Source organism: Larimichthys crocea, chromosome XXII (genome assembly GCF_000972845.2).
Source record: "Larimichthys crocea isolate SSNF chromosome XXII, L_crocea_2.0, whole genome shotgun sequence".
In the NCBI taxonomy this organism is placed as follows: Eukaryota; Metazoa; Chordata; class Actinopteri; family Sciaenidae; genus Larimichthys; species Larimichthys crocea.
In genome coordinates, this window is record NC_040032.1 from 9,308,107 (window position 1) to 9,335,095 (window position 26,989).

At 44.4% G+C, this 26,989-nt stretch overlaps 1 protein-coding gene across 1 annotated transcript in view; it reads left to right on the top strand.

Moving 5' to 3' along the window:
- Positions 1–3,240: 3,240 nt before the first annotated feature.
- Positions 3,241–26,989, top strand: part of kirrel3a (kirre like nephrin family adhesion molecule 3a) — a 144,294-nt gene continuing 120,545 nt past the window's right edge. Inside the window, exon 1 of the mRNA XM_027273895.1 lies at positions 3,241–3,474. Within this exon, the coding sequence (XP_027129696.1) occupies positions 3,417–3,474 (58 nt within the window). The 5' untranslated portion in view covers positions 3,241–3,416. The remainder of the gene's footprint in view (positions 3,475–26,989) is intronic.

The window sequence follows — 26,989 nt, forward strand, 5'->3', positions numbered from 1 at the left end:
TCCTCCACCTCGGGATTATCCACCTGCCTTCTCACTGTCCACCAAGCCCGTCCGCCAGCTCTCGTTCCTGGGATTCCCTCTGCCAAGCCTCCACCTGGGTTTCTCCACCTCACCTCAGCCGGGTACACCTCTCCATGCCTGCCGGTATTCTGAATAAAACACCTGTTTCCACCTCACCTGTCGTCTGTATGTATTTGGGTTCGGTGAAATACACTGTGTGTCGTGGAGTGTAGTAGCTGTAATTATCTTAGAACTAACCTGTCCTTTTTTTTTTTTTTTAAGAACTGATGCTGCTCAGGTGTTTCTGGACCCGTCAGGTGAGTTTCTGGTCTTTTTTTTTTCATAGAGCGTTTCCGAAAGACGTTCAGACGTTTAAACTTTCACATTTTAAAGCATACATTGACAATTCTTTGCAAATAAAGATCCCAATATACCCTTAAAGACATGAAGTGTTGGTTCACAGGTGTAAATACTTACTTAACGTTATGTGACAGAAATAACGTCCTGCGGATTTACCGGTCACGCAAAGCTGAAATCTTAAATTTATTCCTCCGCGATGTCGGGTCGCTTTTTGGTTTACAAGCAGTTGTTGTGATCCGAGTCCCTAGCAGTATAGTGAACCCAAAGTATCCTGCAGTGCATCATGAAAAGTACCGTACATCGATGGTCACTGACGATCAGTCACGATAAATCATCATGAACCAAGAGAGCCGAGAGAGCGGCGTGAAGATCTGTCGTAAAAATGTTTGAGTCTCATTTTCTTGTTTTTCGTTTTATGTTAACAAACGCACTAAACTGTGTAATTATCTATTTCGTTTTAAACCAAATCCCTGCTCAACTCGGGATTTACCGTCATAATTAGTATCTCTCCCTCCGGGAAATACATGACACTGGTTACTGATGGATTTTTAAATCTTAATTATATTTCAGCCAATCAATCCGCCGTCAGACTGTTAAATACAGAACGATGTACAAAAGAAGGACCAAACAAACAGGTCTGACAAATTCATGTGTGGAAAAAACTGTCTAAACCTGGAGTAGTCTCCGTGACGTCCCCGCAGACTGTCTAAAACCTGGACGTAGTCTCGTGACGTCCCCGCAGACTGTCTAAAACCTGGACGTAGTCTCTGTGACGTCCCCGCAGACTGTCTAAACCTGACGTTGTCTCCCATGACGTCCCCGCAGACTGTCTAAAATCTGGACGTACGTATCTCCGCGACGTCCCCGTAGACTGTCTAAAACCTGGACGTAGTCTCCGCGACGTCCCCGCAGACGTTCTAAAACCTGGACGTAGTCTCCGCGACGTCCCCGCCAGACTGTCTAAAACCTGGACGTGTCTCCGCGACGTCACTGCAGACTGTCTAAAACAAAAGGTCAGCATGTTTTAAAAACATTTGATGAGGTGATGAAACATTTCTTTTGAATATTGGGTGTGCCTGAGGTGAATGAAGAGGTGACTCTCTCCGGCTCATGAATAGAAACATAAGTTTCACTGTGAATAAAATTAAACATGCAGATTAATTTGTTTTGCTCTGAAGCTCAGACCTCTGTTCTTTCTCTTTGTGCTCGACTCCAACATACAGCAATTTACACATTAACACCTGAATGTTGTTAATATTCATCTTCAAACACATGCATGATGGATACGATGATTTATCCTTTAATTGTACAGTTTTAACACTCAACAACCGTCGACACACGCACTGTTACATTTGAACTGAGCTGAATGCCTGAATATTTTAGATGTGTTGCTTTAGTTTATTATGTCTTCATCAAAGGACTGTGTGCACCTCCATTAAACCAGAACTGTTTTTTGTACCGGGCTGTGAACATGTTTGGACCTCCGGGAAGGCGACAACGTTTCAGACCGAGGCCCACGAATACTCATTTACTACAAAAGCTAACGTAGCTCTAACAGAGCTAACGGAACTAAAGTGTTAAAAAGGAACTAAAGTGCTAACGGAGGCTAAAGAGCTAACGGAGCTAAAAAAGAGCTAAAAGAGCTAACGGAGCTAAAAAGTGCTAACGGAAACTAACGGAGCTAAAGAGCTAACGGAACTAAAAAGTGCTACAGGACTAAAAGTGCTAACGGGACTAAGAGTGCTAACGGAACTAAAGAGCTAACGGAGCTAAAAGAGCTACCGGAGCTAAAGAAGCTAAGAGCTAACGGAACTAAAAGTGCTAACGGAGCTAAAAGAGCTAACGGAGCTAAAAGTGCTAACGGAACTAAAAGTGCTAACGGAGCTAAAAGGCTAACGGAACTAACGGAGTAAAAGAGCTAACGGAGCTAAAAGAGCTAACGGGACTAAGAGTGCTAACGGAACTAAGAGCTAACGAGCTAAAGGCTAATGGAGCTAAAAGAGCTAACGGAACTAAAGTGCTAACGGGACTAAAGAGCTAACGGGACTAAAAGAGCTAACGGGGCTAAAAGCTAACGGGGCTAAAACTAACGGAACTAAAAGTGCTAACGGAGAACTAAGTGCTAACGGAGCTAAAAGAGCTAACGAACTAAAAGAGCTAACGGAGCTAAAGAGCTAACGGGAACTAAAAGTGCTAACAGGACTAAAAGTGCTAACGGGACTAAGAGTGTTAACGGAAACTAAAGAGCTAACGGAGCTAAAAGAGCTAACGGAACTAAAAGAGCTAACGGAGCTAAAAGAGCTAACGGAACTAAAAGAGCTAACGGAGCTAAAAGAGCTAACGGAACTAAAAGAGCTAACGGAGTTAAAAGAGCTAACGGAAGTAACAGAGCTAAAAGAGCTAATGGAGCTAACAGCCAATGAACAAACAGAGTTAACTGACATTTGGACATGGGGATCTTACGGAGACTGACTCGGTTCTGGAGCCAGCCTCAGGTGGACGTTTGAGGAACTGCAGTTGTTAACTTCACTTCATTTTGCTGCTCGGCTTAAAACATGAAGAACACGTTTAATCTTTGTTCTGTAAACAAACAAACAAAAAATCTTTATAATTTGAAATATTTATTTTTATTTTCTCCGTCTGACTTCTCTGAATCTCCGTCAACAAATACAGTTAATATTTAATTGTCCATTTGTACAAAGTGCTGAACATTATGCTGCCGTCCCATTAAATGATAATGCACAGCAGATATCATCCATGCCTCGGCATGATGAGGAGGAGGAGGAGGAGGAGGAGGAGAGGGAGGAGGAGCCAGCCTCTTAAGCACTTTCCTCACCAGAGAGAGAGAGAGAGAGAGAGAGAGAGGGAGAGAGAGAGAGGGAGGAGAGAGGGAGGGAGGCGCAGAGTCAGAGCGAGGCAGCATGAGCCTGGGAGCTGATGCAGAGTGAAGGGAAGAGAAGGAGCCACTGAGCCGACAGAGAGGAGAAACAAAAAGAAGAGCCGGAGCTGACGGAGGACGCTACAACAACTCTTTGCATGTTAAACCTCCTGCGACGATGACCTCCTGCCAGCTTCTCCTCCTCCTCCTCCTCTGCTGCTGCTTTGCCAGCTCGGGTGAGTTAACGAGCTTCTCCTCCGTCACTGTCTGCAAGTTTGGATGCAGTTTTTGTGTCGTTACCCGGAGAAGTCCTCCCTCCTCCACCCGGCGTCCTGATGATGTAATTCCAGCTCCTCCGTCACCTCCTCTTTAGAAAGTCTCAGAAGCTTGTTGACCTGCAGATGAATGATGGTTGTGATGTGAGAAGTTGTGATGAGAGGATCTTTAATCAGCTTGTGTTTGATGTGTAAACTTTCCTCCTCCTGCTCCTCCTGCTCCTCCTCGCTGCTGCTGCTGCTGCTGCAGTAAATTGTGAACAAAGGAGTAAATGAAGTGAGTTGGAAAGTGCTGATTGGGAGAGCTTTAAAAGCTCCGACTGCTCGTATTGATCCCGTCCCTGTGATGACTTCACGTTTAGCGCTCTGGATTTACTGCTGCCGTGTGAGTTCACGCTGAGAAACGTGACGATTGTGCTTCGGTCGACCCACGAGCGAGGCCCGAGAGGCGGCGAGGAGGCAGCGCCGCCGTGAGATGAGGCGGAAACTTTATAATGCCATTAAGCTCCTTTTTAATAAAGCGCCCTGCTGCTCCTGCTCCTCGCCTCCCTCCTCCTTTCTCCTCCTGCGGGATTCGATCTAATTCACCTGTTGTCGTCGTTGCCGACTTCTCTCGCCGGCTCCAAATGGAAATCTTCCAGATGTTATTGCCCAACTTTTAATGTCGAGGTTCAAGCGTTCAAAGTCAACTGTGTGTGACGACTCGTGCGCTGGAAAAAAAACCTGCCGAGTCAGGCTGAACACACACACACACACACACACACACACACACACACAGGGTGGCACACCACCACTAATTTGATTCTGACACTGGTAATAAAGCCTTTAATATGGCTCTCAGTAGCTCTCTTTCAGGCACCGTACATCAACTCTCAAGAGGATAGCAGCTTTATTGCCTTGTTTTATGAGTGTGTATGTGTGTGTGTGTGTGTCAGAGCGAACTGAGGCCACCCCCCTACCACACCAACACACCACCTTTTATTTAAGTCTAACTCCGAGAGGAGAGGTTTCATTTTTAGAAACAGTTTTTATGTGTCGTCGTCCTCAAACCGGCTGCAGCTCGTTGAGAGGAACTGAATAAAATGATGAAAAGAAGCCGAGACTGTGCGTGCATCGTGCATGTAGCGTGTGCAACCCATGCACGAGTAGTTACCAGCTGAAACGTGACGTCGAGATAGTTTAAAAACTCGTGAAATCGTGGAAATATAAGTAACAAAAATGTGGCTCAGGAAACCAGCTCTGGTTCTTGAACCTGCAACGTTCAGGGCTCGAGAGTCGACACTAAATGACAAACCTCGTGTTTGAACAGTCGATCTGTCGTCATGGAGAGAGTCACACACACACTGACGTCATCGATGGGTTCAATGCCCAAAGACTCTTCGACTGGAGGAGCCGGAGATTTGAACCATCAACCAGTCGCCAGCTTCAGATCGTAGAAATAATTTAACTACGTCGCTTCTTAAGCACAAAAACAAAGTTAAAGTCCGAAACAGTTTTTACACGAACTTTACTTATTTATTATTTATTTAAATATTATAATTATAGATTTTAATGAAATAATTTAAGATTGAATTTGTTTTAATCTGCATAATTTTCACTGTAATTCATTTAATTTAAATATCTTAACCTGTTTATTTTTAGCTATTTATATATTTTATTTTACTTTTATTCTGTTTTGTTTATTTACACATTTTAACTTAATTTATTTAATTGTTTATTCATTATTCTGTTTATCATTTGTTCTATTTCTGGACCTGCCTCTGGTGTTTCCTCTCTGCATCATGATGAGATGGTTTGTGTTGCTGTTTATAATAACAGGGTGCAGTGGTTTATTGTCTGTAACGTTGTGTTTGTATGAAAAGGTTTTTACTCAACATTCCTCGTTACGTTTGTATAAAAAGCATCTTACAGTTTGAAATAATTGTCGGTGTTTGTAGATTTCCAGTCAAAGAACATTTTCCATGGCAGCAGTTGAAGAAATGGACGAACTGTTCTCGTGCTGGTTAGTGAGTTCGGGTTAGTTTATTTTCTGCATTATGGGTTTAAGTTGTAGGTTTACTGCATTTCTGAAAAAGGTCTTGGAGGTCTGGAGTTTGGAAGTGATGATTTTGGAAAAGCTGGTGAAGGTGTGCGATACCTGGGAGCAATCCTTTACAGCGACAACACAAAAGGGTATTTAGCTGAAAAATCGAGGCGCTCCGCTCAGCTTGGGGCTAAAGCTCGGCGTTTGGGGACGCGCAGGTGAGACCGACGAGCCTCCGTTTGTGGGATTCTCTAATTAGAGAGGCGACATGTTATGTATTACTCAGTCCTCTGGGCTCGTGTGATCCGCAGGAGGCTCGGGTCGGGGCTGAATCACTCAGGGGCAAAGCTGCAGCTGTCAAAACTTGGACAACCTCGAGCCCCATTAATAACCCGAGCACTGTGTGCCAGATCCCCACGCTCAGCAGAACTGGTTCATGTGTACCGTTTAAGGAGATTGCAGGTGAGCAATCGCTCTAACGCATGCAGATGAGCCGAGGCGCTCGCACTGTCACTTCCTCTCCTGAACATCAGCCTGAAGCAAAACAAAAAAAGAAAAAAGCAGGAGATGATGGAAGAGAGGAAGAAGACAAAGAAATCCCCGCTGCCATCTGACTCTCCTTCTGGAGACGGCAGCCTGTGTTCTCGCTGTCCGAGCTTTGGCAACGACAGTTTGGCACGAAATGTGGGAACGACTGAAGTCGACTGATCGACACTTGAAAATGGAGGCCTGGGTGTTGGATCAAGCTGAGGATGGAAATCACAGCACAGAGACGGACGGGGTTAAATTTACATTGGCGTGCTCCATGAAACAGGAAGCAGAGAGTCTGTTTCTTACACCCACGCCACTATGCATCGCCGCTATGAGATAACGTTAGTGCCAACCTTTGGTGACCGACAGCCTAACAGGGATACAGTGACAAAAATGACAAACTCTAAAAGATCAAAGATCTTCATTATCCATAATTCACCTAATGGCACTAATGATGCGTCCTAATCGTTGCATTGATGCGTCCGTAGTGTTATTGTTCTTTGATGTCGCCTTGACTTGTGAGGAAACATATTTTTTTAAAATTAAACGTCCGCAGCTCGACGCGTCCTGAAATAATCAAAAGAATATCCAGAGAATTCAATTTTCCTGAGCTCGGTATTGAAAATGTTGAAGGTCTTTACGTTTGAAATCTTCAAGGACAGTTGTGGCTCTTCCAACTGAATGGAAGGACAGAAATGGATCCCAAGGTTTATGGAGGGAAATAAAGAGACACTTTCGGTCCACGACTTCAAGGCCAGGTGACACAAAACTCACAAAGCATCAGGTTTCTTCATAAAGGAAGGATTTGGTAGAAAAAATACATACAAGATACAAAAACAGAGTTTGAAGTTTGAAGTTTGCATCTTGTACAGGTTATAACTAAACTGTCTTCTTGTGACTAAGATATCTGCTGGAAATTCAGATTTAGCGACCAAGTCCGTGAACTTCACATGTATTTTTAGTAGCTCATTTATCATTACAACATTTGTTTATTAACTCCAGTTCACAACATGTTTTTATCTTTTGAAATACTCAGCTTCAGTCCAGATTAGTCGACCTTTAAGGTGTCTGTGCTCAACACAAAGGAGGTACACGTCTGTATTAACGAGGTACACGCCTGTATTAACGAGGTACACGTCTGTATTAACGAGGTACACGCCTGTATTAACGAGGTACACGCCTGTATTAAGAGGTACACGCCTGTATTAACGAGGTACACGCCTGTATTAACGAGGTACACGCCGGTATTAACGAGGTACGCGCCTGTATTAACGAGGTGGTCTAACGGCTCCATAAAATCCAGAATATTCATTAAAGAAGGTTTACATTTTTTAAATTTAATTCCTTATTTAGGTTGACTTCCAGTTTATTTACTCATAATTGTTGACATGTTTTATATTTTCAGGATGTTGACCAATCAGATTGCTCGGCCAGAACCACTTAAAGTCAGATTTTTTGGCTTTAAGTTGTTGATGAACAATTAATCAGTTAATTGAACATCAAGTGAAATCTCGACCTCTTCATAAATCCTGGACATCGTCATAAAATATCGCCGCTTCGTTCCACGTCATTTGATAGGGGTATCAGCCGTGAAGTGTACACCTGACTGTGGTTAAAGTCTGACCGCAAAACAGAAACAGAAAAAGAAAGACAAGGTGAAGAGGAGGAGGAGGAGGAGGAGGAGGAGGAGGTCCTTAAAGACGGATGAGGCATAAACAAGCACGCTCACGCTCCACTGGGAAAGTCAATATGGCTTCCCTGTGTTCAAAAGATGAGTTGACGTGCCGGTCATGCCCCCAGAGGGAACCCCTGTCTTCTCCAACCACGGGCAGCCAAGTGTTATGTCACGGCGTGTTCACCTGACTGACAGCAGTGTTAGGTGGAGGTCAAGTCCTGCAGATCCCCTCAATGGATCCTGTCGTTGATTCACAACAACAACCCTGCGTGCACGACGCTACACGCGCTGCTAAGATTGCTCTGAGCTGAAGGGAAAGTTCAGCCTCGGGTTGATCTCCTGGCGGCTAACGCAGCGCTGATTGCTCATCATATAATCAACGGAGAAGCTGATGAGCATTTAATTTCACATCAACCACCAAGCTCTGGGAGCGCGGAGTGTTTACGATAACGTAGCGCGAGTGTGAAACACGTTCGTCTTTAATGAAGGATCAGGATGTCAGAGCATCGTGGGCTCGCTGTGATTAACTTGTTTCTGCACGCTAATAAAAGAAACGAGGAGGAAAAACAATGTTAAATATGAAGATTTCCACAAATCAGGATTAATCTCACAGACCTGAGACGAGCCTTCACAGATTTTACCTTCGTTAATATTTTATTACACAGTTTAGACCGCCAGGTGAAAACAAACAGTCCTACACTGTGGTTGGATGATCCAATTAGTCCGTTACTGGTCGTTTCTGTCATATTTTGTTAATTTAATGGTCTGCAACAGCTGGAAGAGCAGCAGCATCAAGATATCTCACATCTAACTTTGTGGCTTTAGTGTTTATTTCAACCAAAAGCTGAATTCCTGATTGTTAGAAAGACGGACGATGTGTTAACGAGGCAATTAAGCTGGTTTTAGTTCGGTGACGGAACGAAACTTGAATTGGGTGCTCAAACAAAACCGTCTCTGAGCGTCCACGCTCTTAATTCTGCATAAGTCTTAATTTGAACAGGTGACATTTGAACATGGGGACTTCTGGAGCCAGCCTCAAGTGGACGTTAGAGGAACTGCAGCTTTTGACACTTCCTGTGTCGGCTTCACTTGATCTACCCTGTTTATCTCCAAATTGTTCCAAAATATGAACTTATTTTAATTATATGTTAAATTTAAGTTGGTAACTGTTGTATAATCTCAATATTAGAAGAGGAGGGAGTGCGTTACTGTCAATATTGGGACGACAGTGATGATCAGGACTGAAATAAACACTATTGTTCACTATTTGTTCTGGTATGACCAGACCAATGACGCTACTCTTTAGACTTATATATGATTATGAAACTATGAATGTAATGTAATGTGCTAAATCTTTGAGTTTTGTGGACGTTCAGACGTTGCTGCAGTTTAGACCGCCAGGTGAAAACAAACAGCCGTACACTGTGGTTGGATGATCGGCCAATTTAGTCCGTTACTGGTCGTTTCTGTCATATTTTGTTAATTTAATGGTCTGCAACAGCTGGAAGAGCATCATCGTCGAGATATCTCATATCTAACTTTGTAGCTTTAGTGTTTATTTCAACCAAAAGCTGAATTCCTGATTGTTAGAAAGACTGACGATGTGTTAACGAGGCAATTAAGCTGGTTTTAGTTCGGTGACAGAACGAAACTTGAATTGGGTGCTCAAACAAAACCGTCTCTGAGCGTCCACGCTCTTAATTCTGCATAAGTCTTAATTTGAACAGGTGACACTTGAACATGGAGACTTCTGGATCTACCTTGTTTATCTCCATGGAGAAAAGAGTAAATTATTCCAAAATATGAACTTATTTTAATTATATGTTTAATTTAAGGTGGTAACTGTTGTATAATCTCAATATTAGAAGAGGAGGGAGTGCTTTACTGTCAATATTGGGATTGATCAGGACTGAAATAAACACTATTGTTCACTATTTGTTCTGGTATGACCAGACCAATGACGCTACTCTTTAGACTTATATATGATTATGTCATCAGGTATGAGAAAACTATGAATGTAATGTACTAAGTCTTTGAGTTTTGTGGACGTTCAGACGTTGCTGCTGCTGCTTGAATAAGATCCAGTATCGGCTGTGCTGACGTATCGGTGCAGCCCTGCAGCACGGCCCATACTTCCATCAAGATATTATTGGAAATCATTGCTCAGGGGTATTGTGGCAGTGAGATTCATCAGGCTTCTCTCACCGCCTTAAAAATGACAAAGTAACAAGATAGCAGAAATGTCATATTGAAGAGGGATTTCTCAACCTCAGAGCCACTCCCAGGTCCTATAGCATTCATTATAGGAGTGTCTGACTCAAAACACAGCCATATTATACCTAATAGCACCTTCTCTATAAATAGCTGAACACAGCGGACACTGAGTATCTTCTGCCTTCTCGTCTTCACTGAACTCAAACACAACAGTCTGTGTTTGTTTTACAGTGCAGGGCTGTGCTGAACGCGTAGGCAGCTCCATCAATCACGACTTAAATTTAGCAACGTAAAATCTTTATTTAAATAAAGCTGAAGTAACTATAGACTGACTTTTATATCTACTTCATGGCATAGTGTGATAGTGACTGTAGTGAGGGTAGTGTTGATGTTTGATATGATATTTTTGTGTATTGAGGCGTTCGCCTCTTCAGCTCCAGCAGCGTCCTTTGCCGCCGTGCCAGTGGTACCGGTTTAACGTTAGCCTGGTTTAACGTTAGCCTGGTTTAACGTTAGCCTGGTTTAACGTTAGCCTGGTTTAACGTTAGCTTTCCCGCTCTCTCTCTGGTCTGATTTGGCTGTTGGCTACTTTGTCAGCTGGTGTTGCCGCAGCGCCACCGCCGCTAACGTTATTGCTAAGAAAACACTATTGCTGTGGAACTAACAGAGCTAACGGAGCTAACAGAGCTAACGGAGCTAACAGAGCTAACGAACCTAACAGAGCTAACGAAACTAACAGAGCTAACGGAACTAACGGAGCTAACAGAGCTAACGGAGCTAACAGAGCTAACAGAGCTAACGAAACTAACAGAACTAACGGAGCTAACGAAACTAACAGAACTAACAGAGCTAACGGAGCTAACAGAGCTAACGAAACTAAGAGAGCTAACAGAGCTAACGGAACTAAGAGAGCTAACGGAACTAAAAGGGCTAACAGAGCTAATGAAACTAACAGAGCTAACGGAACTAACAGAGCTAATGAAACTAACAGAGCTAACGGAGCTAACGAAACTAACAGAGCTAACGGAACTAAAAGGGCTAACAGAGCTAACGGAGCTAACACAGTTAGCTGTGCCGCCTCCATCTCTTCACGTTTCAGATGGATTACAGACCTCCGAACACGTTAATGCACAGGAAGTTAGACTCGCGTCTCGAGAGGCCTCGGGCTCCTTTGGCATCACCGTCACCGCCATTAACCTCTTCTCTGACCGCCAGCATAACGACAGGACGCCGTCGTGCTGTTGCCTCAAATCATCCTGATCAACTGAAAATCAATGGTCATTGATCAGCTGATGGATTTCCTTCAGGGGTCATTGTGATATAGAGCGAGGCAGTCACATGCCGCGGCGGCTCCATCCCTTACGTGTCATGTTTGGCATTCGGAGCCGCAGCTAATGAGGAAGGGCCCGTTAGTGATTGATGCTGCACAGTTGCAGCTTATACGGCACTTAGATTGGAAAAAGAAGCTGAAGGCAGAAGAAGGGAGACACATTTTAAAGCTGTCAGGTGGAAGGCCTGCCAGCCGCTGACAGCCTATAGCAGAGAGGAGGCACTGAACATCACTGTGTGACTGTTTGTTTATTCAGATATCTGTAGCTGTGGCCATTCATACAACATGAGTCTATATATAAACATATATATACACGACATATGTAGAGCTGTAACTTTGGGCTCCGGGTCGGGAGAAGTACGTAACGCTTTACGGCACTAAGTCACACAGCAGCAACTATTTCACTGATTCTGGTGAAACTGGATCATATTTTATGGAGGAAATGTTTTCTGGTTTTCCCTCTGATGTCCTCCGGCTGCTCCGCCTCAACTCTCTGTGATTTACAGAGTTTATGATGGACAGTGAAGTAAACTGCTGACAGCTGTAGCTGCTGTTAGCTCAGTTCGTCAGCTTGGTGGTGAGCTCAGAGCGACGGGTACCCGTCGCTCTGAGCTCACCGCCAAGCTGACGAACTGAGTGTTTGTACCAACAGGCGTTATGGACTACCAGGAAGAAGAAGAGGAGGTAACCAGGCTCAGCAGCTTCTATGGACATGATGGCAGAGGAGAAGAGAGTGAAGAGGACGCTGACGGAGGAAGCTAAGAAGAGAAAAGGAGAGAGTGAGCGAGCAAGAAGCCGCCGGACAAGAGTAAATGTGGGACTGACTTTTAGTGGTTGGTGAGAGCTTGGTGAAATAAAAGGCTGAAAGACAGACGCCGAGCTGGGCTGACTGCTGCTGGACTAGGCAGTGAGATCAGCTGCTGCTTTAAGTGTAAAACTCTTAATGAATGTTGTTATTATTAATATACATGTTCTCTATGTTATCTAATTTATTTATTCACTCTTTAACTCCTTCCTCCTGAGTGTGTGTGTGTGTGTGTGTGTGTGTGTGTAGGTCCACTTGTTTGTGATTGCCCAACACTCTGTGTCTTCTATATTTTTATTTATTTACTCACATTTCAGATTTTTAGTGTGCTGCAATCATTTCATCATACAGCTAGCAGCCTTAGCCCGAGCAGTGTGTGGGTAAATAGTACAAACATCAACATATTTTTCTCCTATGGTATTGCAGACATGAATCTTGTTCTTTGTCACTGAGATCTATGGCCGTGTTACACTTTGCAAGTTGCATCGGCGTTTCCCCAGCCGGCGCTGCTCGGAGGCGGATGGGGTAAACAAACAGCTGCAGCTATTGACAGAGCTGTTAGGTTGGTGCACAGGCCGAAGTGTTTGGTGTTGCAGGAGGGACGAGAAGCTTTGAATTACAGAGCTGCTGCTATAACGAAGGCAGTGTCTAAAACCAGGACGTAGTCTCAGACTGTCTAAAACCAGGACGTAGTCTCAGACTGTCTTAAACCTGGACGTAGTCTCTGTGACGTCCCCACAGACTGTCTAAAACCAGGACGCAGTCTCAGACTGTCTTTAACCTGGACGTAGTCTCAGACTGTCTAAAACCAGGACGTAGTCTCAGACTGTCTAAAACCTGGACGTAGTCTCAGACTGTCTAAAACCTGGACGTAGTCTCAGACTGTCTTAAACCTGGACGTAGTCTCCGTGACGTCCCCACAGACTGTCTAAAACCAGGACGTAGTCTCAGACTGTCTAAAACCTGGACGTAGTCTCTGTGACGTCCCCACAGACTGTCTAAAACCTGGACGCAGTCTCAGACTGTCTTAAACCTGGACGTAGTCTCAGACTGTCTAAAACCAGGACGTAGTCTCAGACTGTCTAAAACCTGGACGTAGTCTCTGTGACGTCCCCACAGACTGTCTAAAACCTGGACGCAGTCTCAGACTGTCTTAAACCTGGACGTAGTCTCCGTGACGTCCCCGCAGACTGTCTAAAACCTGGACGTAGTCTCAGACTGTCTTAAACCTGGACGTAGTCTCTGTGACGTCCCCACAGACTGTCTAAAACCTGGACGTAGTCTCCATGACGTCCCCACAGACAGTCTAAAACCAGGACGTAGTCTCTCTAAAACCTGGACGTAGTCTCAGACTGTCTAAAACCAGGACGTAGTCTCAGACTGTCTAAAACCAGGACGTAGTCTCAGATTGTCTAAAACCTGGACGTAGTCTCAGACTGTCTAAAACCTGGACGTAGTCTCCGTGACGTCCCCGCAGACTGTCTAAAACCTGGACATAGTCTCCTCTTCACTCTCACAGAGATGTACTTGTAGTTAAGGGCGTCTTCAGGTGTCTTTTTGGTTTCATGAATGTGTGGACGTTGCGTGGGCGTTGTGTGGACGTTGTGTGGACGTTACGTGGACGCTGTGTGGGCGTTGCGTGGACGTTACGTGGACGTTGTGTGGATCAGACTCCACAGCTCCAATTACCACCTGTGCCTCAGTTTCTCAATATAAATGTAAATCAGCCTTTTAACTTGTACACAGGAAGTCGTGGAGGGGGAGGCAGGGAGCGCAGCAGCGAGCGCCTCACCTCCAGATAATGATGTGTTTCCTCACCATTACCATTCAGCCCATCACAAAGGTGTTGTGCCGCTTGAATATAGTAGTGCGCCTCACGCTTCCCAGTGGACACTTGTTTCAGCCTTTTGTTGTTGACTCCAGTCTGGCTGCTGCATAAAATCTCTGCTCGCTGCTCGTTTGGCTCGGTGGACCTCGAGTCAGTACCTGAGTTTACTGACCGGCGTGCCGCAGCGGCATCACGATGCTCTGTCATATTACCGCTCCGACATTTGTCTGTGATGTGATGCCCGCGAGGCACAAATCCATCTGAGCGTGCTCCGTTTAATCTCGCCTCATTATTTTTCTATGCAGTAAACTGGGGGGTGGAGGTGGTGATGGCGGTGTTGTGTTGTGGTGGCGTCGTCTCTTTAATGGGGAGCAGAAGCAGTCACCACAGGAGCTTTAATAAATGTTTCTTTGACTCGGTCCACTTCTTCCACATCTGATGAGCTGATGGTGAAGTTTGGACTCGTTTGATTGACGGCCGTGACATTCATGCCCCTCGGTCTGCTGAAGGTTTATGACTCCTGTCCTACAACAGCTAATTAAATAGAGTTGATATTAATTCTCTTGATTTGATGTTTATTCTTTACAATCATGGTTGGGAAACTTTTTATAAGATCACTGAGACTTATCTCATGACACTTTCCATATAGTGCAGCTCTTTATAATATGATTTATCAACAGTTCTCACCAGGAGCAAGAAAAACTTCCTTTAAGAGGAGAAACCTCGAGCAGAACCCGGACCATGGTGGGTCGACGCCGGCTGAGACCGGTTCAGTTCAGAGAGACAAAGATCAGATTCAACTTCACGTACAAACTTCAAGAGGGAGATCGTGTTTGTTCGAGATCGAAACACTGCCGAGGAAGATGCTGAGTAGTGATAGATGACCGATGTCTAATGTCTAAAACCTGGACGTAGTCTCCGTGACGTCCCCGCAGACTGTCTAAAACCTGGACGTAGTCTCCGTGACGTCCCCGCAGACTGTCTAAAACCAGGATGTAGTCTCAGACTGTCTAAAACCTGGACGTCCCCACAGACTGTCTAAAACCAGGACATAGTCTCCGTGACGTCCCCGCAGACTGTTTAAAACCTGGACGTAGTCTCTGTGACGTCCCCGCAGACTGTCTAAAACCTGGACGTAGTCTCTGTGACGTCCCCGCAGACTGTCTAAAACCTGGACGTAGTCTCCGTGACGTCCCCGCAGACTGTCTAAAACCTGGACGTAGTCTCCGTCACGTCCCCGCAGACTGTCTAAAACCTGGACGTAGTCTTCGTGGCGTCCCCGCAGACTGTCTAAAACCTGGACATGGTCTCTGTGACATTCCTAAAACTATGTTTATTTCTGCTGTGAAGTTGGACATTTGAACGTGGGGACTTATGGAGACTGACTCACTTCTGCTGGAGCCAGCCTGAAGTGGATGAGAAGAGGAACTGCGGTTTTTGTTGGTAGATCTTTGAGTCTCTTGTCACGTCTGCTCTTCAGTCTTCATGGTTTTTTGGTTTCGCCTCGTTGAAATCATGTAAATCAAACATGGCCGCGGTCCAAATCGCTCTGACTCACTCGGGCTCGCTGGTTGGCTTCGACCCAAATCATAACCAGCCCGACACGAGCCCCACTGTCCCCCGTATCCATTAGCCTGCATCCAGCAGGCACGGAGCGGGCATTAAACATGCCTCCTGCTCCTTCGTTAAGAGACAACAACAACAAAAAATAATGGTCTGAAGACGAGACTCCAGCCAAGACTTGATTAAGGTCCACAGGCCCTGTCACAGCAGCTGAGTTGATAAGCGAGCATGAGAAGCGAGGCAGCCTCTCCGGGCATGCTGGGGGAGAGTGGAAGTTGATAAACAGCGAAGCCCTTGGACTGAGAGTGTAGTTTATTGTAGCCTTATCTAAAGTGATAATGGCACCACTGAGGGTCTGGTAATGAGGGATGAGTGGGAGGTAACCTTATAAAAGGCCCTAATGTCAGATCAGATAGCTACTGGAGAAAGGTGAAGGAGCATACACTCAATATTTTTCTCTCTGTGAGGCAGCAGGGGAGGAAAACAGGATTTAGAGTGGGTGGGCTTCGTGAAAACGCTGTCTGGCTGTCAGACTGCGAGAAGCTGGGATGCTTTGGAGGAGATATCTCCACAGTAAACACAGTATCTAGGGTCAAATAATGGGACGAGGACTCCTTTATTTTTTTTATTCTACCTCTTCCTCCATTCTCGATTTCCTATTTCAGATGTGCACCATTTTGTCAGAGCATAAAGAGGTTGGAGAGCAGTGGAGTGAATGAGAGTGGGCACCAAACGGATGCATTTCTCACAGATTACGGCCAGATACTGAAGCCTTCCAGCGAAGCCTGCGGCTCTGCTTTTCTTTATCTTTATTTCAAGAGTTCAATTACAGCCCCCACCACCGCCACCACCACCCAAAGGGGGAGCACGCAACCGACTGATCACCATCACGAGGGGAGGCAGGAAAGAGCAGTAAATTATATTTTATCTAACAAAGGGTTATATTTTTAATCAGTTTTTCTTCGAGTTTAAAAACTCTGCGGTAGATCTTTGCAGAAACATGCTGCAACGACTACACGAGGTGAATCATCACTCAAACTAACAGCTCTATCTCAAAAACAAAGAAAGTTATTTTCATTTAAAAAAACTCAACTTCCTCTTAAATTTAATACCAAATATTTGACATTTGTAGCTTTTTATTGTGATTCAACACTTAAAAAAACAAACTGCCAACTCTTCGGTGAACACTCCCCCAAAAATCAGCCTCTGTCTGGGCAGCGAGAGCAGCCTAAGTCCCTATGTTTATCTACAGCGATTATGTGATGAAACTTCCAGCAACCCACATTGTTACAGTACACGCAGTAGTAATGTGGTAGTAGAAAGTGTGTTTGGCAACTTATACGAGAAAAGATCTTCGAATTAATGTGGAAAAACTGGTGCGGCGCGGTCAATCCGTGCTGCCGACTCTTTGGCGAACAGTTTTTCGGCAATGAGAGCCGGTTGTTACAGTAATTATGTGATGAACTAAAGAAAATCCCACATTGTTATAACAAACTAATGTGGTAGTAGGAAATGTCTTTGCTACCTTCTTCAAAGTTACGTGTCGTCCCTGCCGACTCTTTGGCGAACGCTCCCCCAGACAGTTCTGACAGTTCGACATAAATTTGAAGATATTTTCACATAAAGTTGCCAAAGATGCTACCTACCACCACATAACTGTGTGCTATAATTATATTCCTGAAATTTCATCATATAATCACCAGAGATAACGAGCAGGACAACCAGCTCTCACCTCCCAGATGGAGGCTGTTCGCTGAAGAGTCGACAGGGTGGATCGACCAGGTCGGCCCACATATATTTGTTAATTTAGGAGTAGAAAACATTCAATAAATGTACTGGCGTCTGGAGGGTTAATCATCAGAAAACAGACGTATAAACACCGACTGGCCTTTTGGCATTGCAGTGTGAGGATAGAGACCTACAGGGCGAAGAGAGATGGCTGTAGTGGAAGGCAGGATGTGCATGTACGGGCTAAAATAAATAAAAGTCTTTGCTCCAACCTGGCACAAGCAAGTATCGGGAAAACCACTGAAGTATTTACTAGGCCCAATAAATACACTCGGGTCGTTTAAGGTGCTTACAGAGCGAGGCTGGATTGCTAAAATCACTGTGTTACCAGTCTCTCTCAATATCTGCGAGCTCACTGCAGATAGAGCAAATATTAAAAAGTAAAATATAATATTCTCGCCCTCTGGTCTGAAAATATATTTCTGATTTCTGACTGATCACATGCTCCTTCGTTCTGACAGTCTGTGATGGATTCATCTACTTCCCCTCTTATTTTATTCTTCCTGCATCTAAATTGTTGAACTCTACGGAGCAGCGCGGCACTTTGAGTGGCATTATACTCTCCGAGCCATTGTCTGTTAATGATTTCAAAGACCCTGTGAGTAGCTGCAGCTCTGTCATGTCAAGATTTTTGAGTTTTACACGGCTTGACAAGTGCCGTACTCCCACAGGGTGCAAAGGAGGAGGGAGAGGCAGCAGGAGGAGGAAGAAGGATGCAGGAAGGAGGGAGGGAGGGAGGAAAATAGATGGAGCGAAAGGATTTAAACGGGACCGGTTTTGTTGGTCTATCAGTGAAGATTTGAGGCAAATATTCGGTTAGTTCACCCTCAAAGTTTTGTTGTAATGTGCCACTCACTCGCGGTAGCAGTGATGGTTCAAAGACACGTTGAATTCCTTGGTTTCATTTCCAAGTTTAGCTGCCTTGCATGTGAGTTGATCAGACTGACAGAGTTCCTGCGCCCCCAGAGATGCCAGGCTTGCCAAAGCTCCTTCGCTCCCCCATCCTCCTCCTCCTCCTCGGCATCCCACTTGACAAACTTGAAGTGGCACCTTGGCGGTGCAGCATTTTTATTGTTGCTCTCCCCCCCAAAGTACCTCTCTTCCTGCTCTCTCCTGCACTCATACAAAAGGAAAGCTCTGTAATAAATACATGGTTTTTCCTTCCTTAGTTTCTCAGATCACCGTTCAGTCAGCAGGCGTGGATCTGTTCGTCAACTTGTTTTCATCTGAACTCTCTCGCCCGGTCTTTGAGGAAGTAGCCTTCACTGGAGGTCGGCATTGACCTCCCACACTGGCCGAGCCTCCAGACACTCAACATGAAGGCGGAGAGTAGAGTCGAGCTTCATACAAGGGCGAACCACGGGAAACTTCAAGGGGCAACGCGCTACCTTGCCAAGAGCTATAAACAACCTCAACTGCCAAGACCTGCAACTCACGACGTCTTCTGGGTTCGTGGAAATAACGATGTGATGGGTTTGGTCTTTAGTTCCTGCAAAAGTGATGATGATATTAAAGAGCTGTATTTGATTTAATGCACTGAAGGTGTGAAACATGATGCAGAGGGTGTGAAGAGAGAAGCGGAGGATTTCAGAGTGATGTTTTAATTGGAAGCTCACACGTTTCTCACATTGAGTTGCCAGTTTGGTTCCGACCGGCCAAGTTTTTTGTTGTGCTTCTGTTTTTCTGGCATGAATCAGGTGTAGAGTTCGTTAAGTTTGTGTTACCGAGTCAGGGGTCATCAATTTCCCCGATAGAACCTTGGTCCCTTCAGGACAAAGGTTCAGAACCACTGATGTAAATGTGTTAATGTGGCGTTCGGAGCCACAGCCTGTCCTCATCCTTCTTCTGTCACCGTCTTGCTCTGATAATAACATCCTCGCTGCTCCTTCCAGTCTCCACGTGATGATTTACATAGAGCCTTTCTCTTTCATTTCCTTTGAGTCTCTCAGCCGGTCAGACCTTGATGAAACCCTCCCCGATAAGCCCTGTGCAGTCATGCTAGAGGAGACCTTGTGGGTTTGGTATCGTTACAGCCGAAGACGCATCACCCCCATCAAAAGAAAGACCCAGTCTGAGGCCGTAGGGCAGCCTAAGGTTGCTGGTCCATGACCTTTTTAAATGAATTTCAATGAGGCTTTAATGCAAAGGGTCGCAGGATCGCGGCCCAACACAAATGGATGTGGATGCGTACGAGGCGAAGTAATGTAAAGGGAAACATGGGGATCATCAGTTTAAATGGAAAGAGGATGAAACGGTAACAAACAGTGCAGGACCGGGCCGTTCTGCAGGCAACGAAGGTGGCTCTGATATAAATTTTAGATATATAATTTACATATTTAATATGTGAGTTGTTCATGCTCAGAGCTCTGAAAACATTGAGAGCAAACTGCGATAAAAACAAGATAATTTGGCCTTTTTTGAAGCATTTTTGTAAAGAAAGATTTATTCTGTAAGACTGATATGTGGTCTTATAAAGGCCGAGCATGCCTGCGTTACCTCCTGACTACATCATCGATCTTTTAAGCCCATGTGAGCTGCAGCAGCCCGGGATCCTCGGGCAAAGTTTTCTTAGCCATTTGAAAGGCTTGAATTTGAAAACTGGAGACTGTAGACTATAAAACAGCTTAGAGAACCTTTGCCCGAGGATCTCGGTGCTGCATTTCAGCTCTCATGAGCTTAAAAAATGATCAATGATGTAGTCAGAAGGTAAACCCAGACCAGTCATAAAAGTCTTCAGCAAAAATCATAAAATTTACAGCTGACCAGCTGCAGAGAGGCTTAAAGCGAGGCGATGTGATCATGTTTTATTTGTTTGATGGTTAAACACGTCACGGGCGCCTTTCTGAACATTGATCGGAGATGTTTACAAGGATGGAGGTGACAGAAGATATAAACAAATATCTTTATATCGAATAATAGCACAGATATTAACCTCGTGGACGTTTTAACATTCTGTATGATCTATCTTCTTCTGGTTTCCGCCCCAAAGCAGCGAATTCAAACTCTCACAGAGCCGCTGGAGGTTCTCCAACCCCCGAAGATTGATGTGACGATGTTGGATATGTGTGTAGATGTGAGAAATGATTGGGAGCACACAGCCTCTACAATGCACATGGAAACACATTTCACACACCGTCTCTCCTGCTGTCTCTCTGCACACAGACTTTCTGATGGAAACAGATGAATAATGTATTAATTCATTACATCTGGATCGCAGGAAATACCGACTAATAACTGTGTTTTCCTACGAGGGTGATTTAATATGTGCTATTATTTCGAGAAGGTGTCTTATTTTGATTCTAATCAGACGTCTTCAGGAGGCTGTAAACATCCCGAGCTCCACGGAGTCACGGAAACAATATTTTTCATTAGCCGAGACAGAAGAAAGAGGTTTGACAGTGTTTAAGAGAAGCAGCTGAGATCCCTCTCTTCTTCCCTCTCTTTCCTTTCTTTGCACTAAATGCCACCGCAGCAGAAAAAAAAGGTCACTCAGGATTAAAAGTCATTTAGCTGAATGAATTGAACTTGCAAGTGCAGAAATGTAGCCAGCAGCTAATGCATCTCTTCTTGGATACCTAATATAGGAGAGGGAAAATATCCATGTTTACTGGCTCTCTGGCTCCGGTCCAACCCATCCACCCTCCCACTCGGTGCGGAGTCACAGTCGTGGCAGTGGAGGGTCTCTTTAGGGTGGAGGATATGAATACTGCCAAGGTTTGGGACGCAATCGCCTCTTTCTGACAGAGAAAAGCAAAATTTATGTATTAATATGTAACATTTCTGTTTCTGAGTGGCCTGTTTGGAGGACAAGGCCTTAAAAATAACCCTGTTACCCAAAATACATCGTGCATTGACAAAGATGTGGGTTACACTCATGGACAAGTCAGCTTATAAAAGGAAACATCCCTCGAATGAGGTCCTGAGTCCCTTTAGAAATGTACAACAGGTCTTCTCGTGTACACGACGTCATGTTTGTTCCAAAATACAACCTCTAATTCTGTCTGTGCATGAAAACAGTCCATCAAGTGTCTGTCTGAGGGAAACGTCTTGTTAGGTTGGAGGTTTGTTGGACGTTTCTTTCGTACTGGACACAAAAGAGTTGCTGCCCTTGAGGGGAGCGTTGGTTTGAAGACGGACGACTTCACTTCAAAGTTCACTTGAAATCTGGATTGATTGACCTTCACGTCTTAAAAGTAACGATGGACTGTTGTTTCTCTTTACGCCACTGCTGGTTTCAAAGGTTATGTTCTGTCACTGGAGGGGGGTTTCATGGTCTTTCTGGTCTCTTGAGTCCATTTTCACCTCTGACTACAAAGATTAAGACATTTTAATTCTGTATCGTTTCTTCCTGGCCATCTCATTGGGTCCTCACTCGTCTATTCTCTCCACAAACACACTTGCACTGTAGTAGTTGTATTGTTCCACCTTTATAATCAAATGAGTCCAAACCTTTTACAGCCTTGTATGTTTTATGATCTATCAATGCGAGGCCGCTAAGAGCTAAGAAACACTGACACACGTGGCATTTCTAAGGCAGCGCTGTGATTCCTCCGTCCTTGGTATGCTGAGAGCTGTGTCTTTACTGATGATGGATAAGAGTGAAAACATCTCTAATAAATCTTTGGTGGATCAGGTCTGTGGACGTATTTGCATTTCAGTGGCCATCTTTTGAAAACTGCTTCCCATTTTTGTATTTTAACGTACTGCGTTTGTGTAACTCCAAAGGAGGGAGTATGTTTTGGAAGGATGTTGTTCAGAGCCCCAGAAACACCTCTGACACTTTCGTTTATCATCCATCTGTATACGGCAACAGTAAAATATGTTTCTTCTGGTTGATTGCTGCATCAAGATGGAGAGTTGCCTCGCAGCTGTTTGGGCTTTCTGCTGTTAACCCTCGAGAGCATTTGTAGGTTATTAAACTGAGTTTGATTCAACATCAAAAAGAAAAATCAAACAGCACTCAAACTGCTGTAAATAAATATTTCCTCTATGAGAACAAACAACAGTGCAGTGTAAAGTTAACACAACCCCGTCAGTCCTCCCTGACGACTCTTCGGTGAACTCTCCCAAGAAAACAGCGTCAGGCTGAGATCAGACTACATATTTAAGACATGACATCATATATTTCTTGATGCTTTACCAACATGTTACAGCGAACACTGGACCATGCAGCCGTCTTGTTTGACAGACGGGTAAGAAATGAAAGTGAGAGTGGTGAAATCAGAGCGGCGGATGGAGGGCGACACCTCTTTCTTTCTGTGCTGTCTGCAGGGACTTTTCCTCTCTCTGCTGGGATCACACTATCATCATCTGTCACTTCAAACGCTCCGTCTGACAGCTCCGGTTTGACACCGCCACTGTGTCCATTGTGACAATGATTGGCAAGGGAGGTCTGCGCCGTGGGTGGAGGGAGATAACAGGGCAACAGTTAAGGACAAGCGCTGCACCTCCTGGTGAGAAAAAAGGTGAACGGAAAAACAGATGATGTGACGGCGATGCCCCGACTGCCTGTGGACATGAAAGAGGACATTTTCAGGGAGGGCAGCAGAAGAATGGCTTCATCTCTGTGGAGTAACGCCGGTGTTCACATGGCCACCGTTTACCTCTGTCGCACACAGCTGGATACCAATAACTACAGCATCTGGCAGACCGAGTCTTTGTTCCAGTAATTAAACCATTTTATCACAGATTCAGACTCCAACAGTGTGCCGAACTGCATCCGACGTTGGAGATCAAATAAGTTTGGATGTCAGGCAGCAAACACATTAAATAAAGTCCTGATCTTTGTGTTTTCGATCATCAATAACTAGAACCAGAAAAATACATCATTACTTTGATATATATGATTTTATTTTGGCAGTTTCCACTCGGATTCCTCTGTAAATATAAAAATGTCAAAGCGTCACCTGGTTTCCAATCTTCTGGAAGCTGTCAGATTGTGTTGCGAGCGAGATCCTGACCCACCGTGCTGAGTGGAAAGAGACAAAGACATTATGAGTTCATCATCACATCATCACCATCAGTAAACAGAGGGACTCACCCGGCTCTCACTGCCCAGAGGGAGGCTGTTTTCTGGGGGGAGTGTTCGCCGAAGAGTCGGGAGGGAGGACTACTGACCAGGTCACACCGACTCTTCCTTAAAAATCTGCTGAGATAGATCAGGTGATGCTCATTTGAGTGAACTGCAGCAACATTTAAATAAATCTGCTGGTGTCTGGAGGGTTAAACATAGAAACACTGTGAGGACAGAGAGCTTCTCTGGGGGAGTGTTCACCGAAGAGTCGGGCGAGAGGACTGACGAACTAAAAAGCTGCATATAAGACTTTTTGTTTGACTGAAAATGCAAAGTCTTCTGGGCTTCACAGGGTTAAGAGAAAGCACCTACAGTAGATTACGCTTACCGTCCATCCTCCAGACGGTCAGTGCTTCAACCATGTAAGAAGGATCGTACCACAGCTGTCAGACTCTTTAACACCAGCACAACTTCTTGACTTCTATATATTTCTTATTTATGACAAATTTCTGATCCACCTTGTGTTTACGAGCTGCTGTGAAGTGAATTTCCTGCTGTGGGATCGTTACAGTCGATCTCTTTCAATCACCATGAGCGTTTCTGAAATGGAGATTTCTCTTGTACGGTTGAATTGTAGTTATCAGAGTTGTAGTCGTGGGAAAGGCTGATTGGATCATCAGAGGACTCAATCAGAGACTTTTGTATCACACCCACGTTATTTCCAGGAGTGGGTTTGTCTCACGTTCATGTCTGAAGCCTTAAATCCTCGTTTTAAATGAGACATACTTTATGTTTGTGGGTCACCTCTGTGGGACTGAATGAACGACGTCCTGCCAGCTTAAATATCATCATTTATATGAGCGAAAAAAAACACACACCGGAGCAATTTAACTTCCCTTTGTCGCCGTCATGGAAATGTCAAAGTTAGTAAAGTAATTACCAGAGGCAGAATGCAATCTGCTGCTGATAAGGTAAGCGCCACGTTAGCATGCCAATAAGCAAAAAAATAGAATAACACACACACATTTAATCATCGCCATTGTTCCCTTCTGCCACATTAACGTGATTTTGTATTCATAACTTAAACAGGGAGATGCTGCTGCACAAAGAGGGCCTGCCCAGAAAATAGCTGCAAATCAGCCAGAAATATTCACTTTATAATAATCTTTAGTTTCTTTTGTTGCAGTTTGAAATCACGTTGCAGTTGAAGTCCTCGGCATTAATTACTGAGAATAAAAACTTGTTTTTTTTTGTAATTGGCTGCTTATTGGAAAATGGATAAATACCTTCACAATCTGTCAGAGGAGACAAAACAAATCATTTCCATTCAGCAGAGGTGGATTTAAAATAACGTTCATCCTGTCGTGGCCTATTTTTACTGATTTCTGTAACTGGGGGTGAGAAAACTTCAGATTTACTTTGCGACATACAAAATAATTTCAAATGTTTCCACAAAAACGGAAAAACAGCGACGTTATATGAAATAAATATGTAATTCATGGTGAGGAGCTCGAAGTCGAGCCGCTGCCAGCTGAGGTGGTTCAACACCTGATCAGGAGGTAGGGATGGGAACTGATCAGATTTTTACGATTCCGATTCCATTATCGATTCTGCTTAACGATTCGATTCTTTATTGATTCTCATTTTGGGAAAAAAAAGGAGAACAAACATCATCATCATCATGATCAGCATCATCTAGAGGAGGTAGTGAACTGGAGCGAGTACTAGTACAGCTGCCAGACTCTCTCTCGTCATGGTCATCTTCTAAACGTAATGCAGAAGGCATTTGTTATAACTGTTATAGCATGTTTTACAAAGCAGCACATGGTGCTAACATGGTCGTCAGTGTGTTATTTACCTTCCATAGTAACCACAGAGGTGTTCATAGTCTGGCTGCTGCTGCTGCTGCTGCTAGGTTGAGATTCATCTCCAGTCTGAAGCGTGTCAAAAACACGACATTCATTTCAAAATATTGCATGTTGTGTGCACAAATGTTTCTGCATGTTCGTCGCTGTTATCTCCACTTTGCAATGATTGCAAGTCGCCCTGTTGACGTCTGTTTTGGTGAAATGCAGCCAAACTTTGGAGCGTTTGAACCGAGTGGGTGACATTGTTTATACTGACTGCACTGCACGTGAGAAACTTGCGTAAGTTACGTGGCGTAATTCGTGCTTTCTGGAATCGATAAGAGAATCGTTAGATAAACTGCCAAACGATTCCATGGGACTGAAACACACGGAACCGGTTCTCGATTCCCATCCTTATCAGGAGGTGTTTCTTTCTTTGGAGGTCGTCTGGACATGACCATCTAAATAAAACATCTCAAAGGTTCTTCTATGGAGGTATAAAGCATAAAGCAATGTATAAAAACAGGATGTAAAGAAATAAAAGAAACTAAAACTAAAGCAGTCAGCGCCAAAATACTTACACAACGTCACTATTTAACAAAATGGACCCCAACTATTAAAATCAAAGGTCAAAGGTCTCTCATGACTCTTGAAAATGCAGTTTTATGGTTCAGTTCTCTGTTCAGCGTTCGTCATGAAGTCGCTCTTGGTGCTAAATATTCAGTCCACAGAGCTCCTTCAGCACACACACGGAAATTATACATTTAAAAAAGGCAGGTGAGCTGGAGGGAACAGATTTAACGAGGACGTCTCATTTTGGCACATTTGCTCACATTTGACTGACTGACTGTGTCTCGGGCCAACGTTTTCACACCGGCTTAATTTAGACACGCGAGCTCGCGTTAAACCGTCTGAAATCTCCGAGTGAAGCGTTTGTAATCTTTTCTTTGAGTTTCCACGTCTTAAAGACGCTCGGCGTCTTCCTGAGGGACGTCCTGATGAAGCTGATGACCCGCCGTGTCCTCTCCAACAGGATTGTACGGCGTGCAGTGATGTTCTGACGCACAGTGGAAACAGGAATAAGCAGTTTGAGTGTAACACCGGCACATAAATAGCGTCTTCTTCTTTGGCAGTCAGTGGGGATGAAGTCAAATACATGTGCTGCCCTGGTTTCTTGGGAGTAGCTAAGCTTAATGAAGTAGTTAATTATGTTGAAATGTATTGGGATTGGTCGGCTGCCATCCAATTACTTCCACCGTAAAGGAAACAGAGCAGATTTGTCGGTGCTTCTTTCAAACATATCGCTGATAATATGAGGTCAAAGAGACGAGAAAATAAGGGCGAGGTTTGTAACTCAGCGTACGGTGACATCATCTCTGTGACGTCCACCATTCCAGCTCCATAATTTATGAAGGTCTCTGTGGTGTTATCACCGTCAGCATCATGGGATTCAGGACTTTTCATAAGGCTGCAGTTCAAAACGTACGTACAGCGTCATAGTTTGGAGCTGACCGAGTTATTCGACGCTCTGATAGCGACGACTTCCAGTCCTGAGTATCAGAGATCATCACGCCCGCAGCACTGAGATCTGTTCAGTCAGTATCACGACTGCACTAATATAATTTCCTATAATAACTAACTACAAATCTGACTTCTCATTAATACTATGGTCATGAATAATATCAAGCAGTTAGCTGGCTGCAGCCCACAGCTGTATCACGATCTCTCATCAGCATAAGTCAAGTGGAAACACAAAGATCCATTCATTTCCTGTTGGCATACAGAGAACCATCAGCAGGTTTAATGAAAACAGGATGAAATAACACTTAATTAAACGGCTTCGTGCTGCAGTTATAATT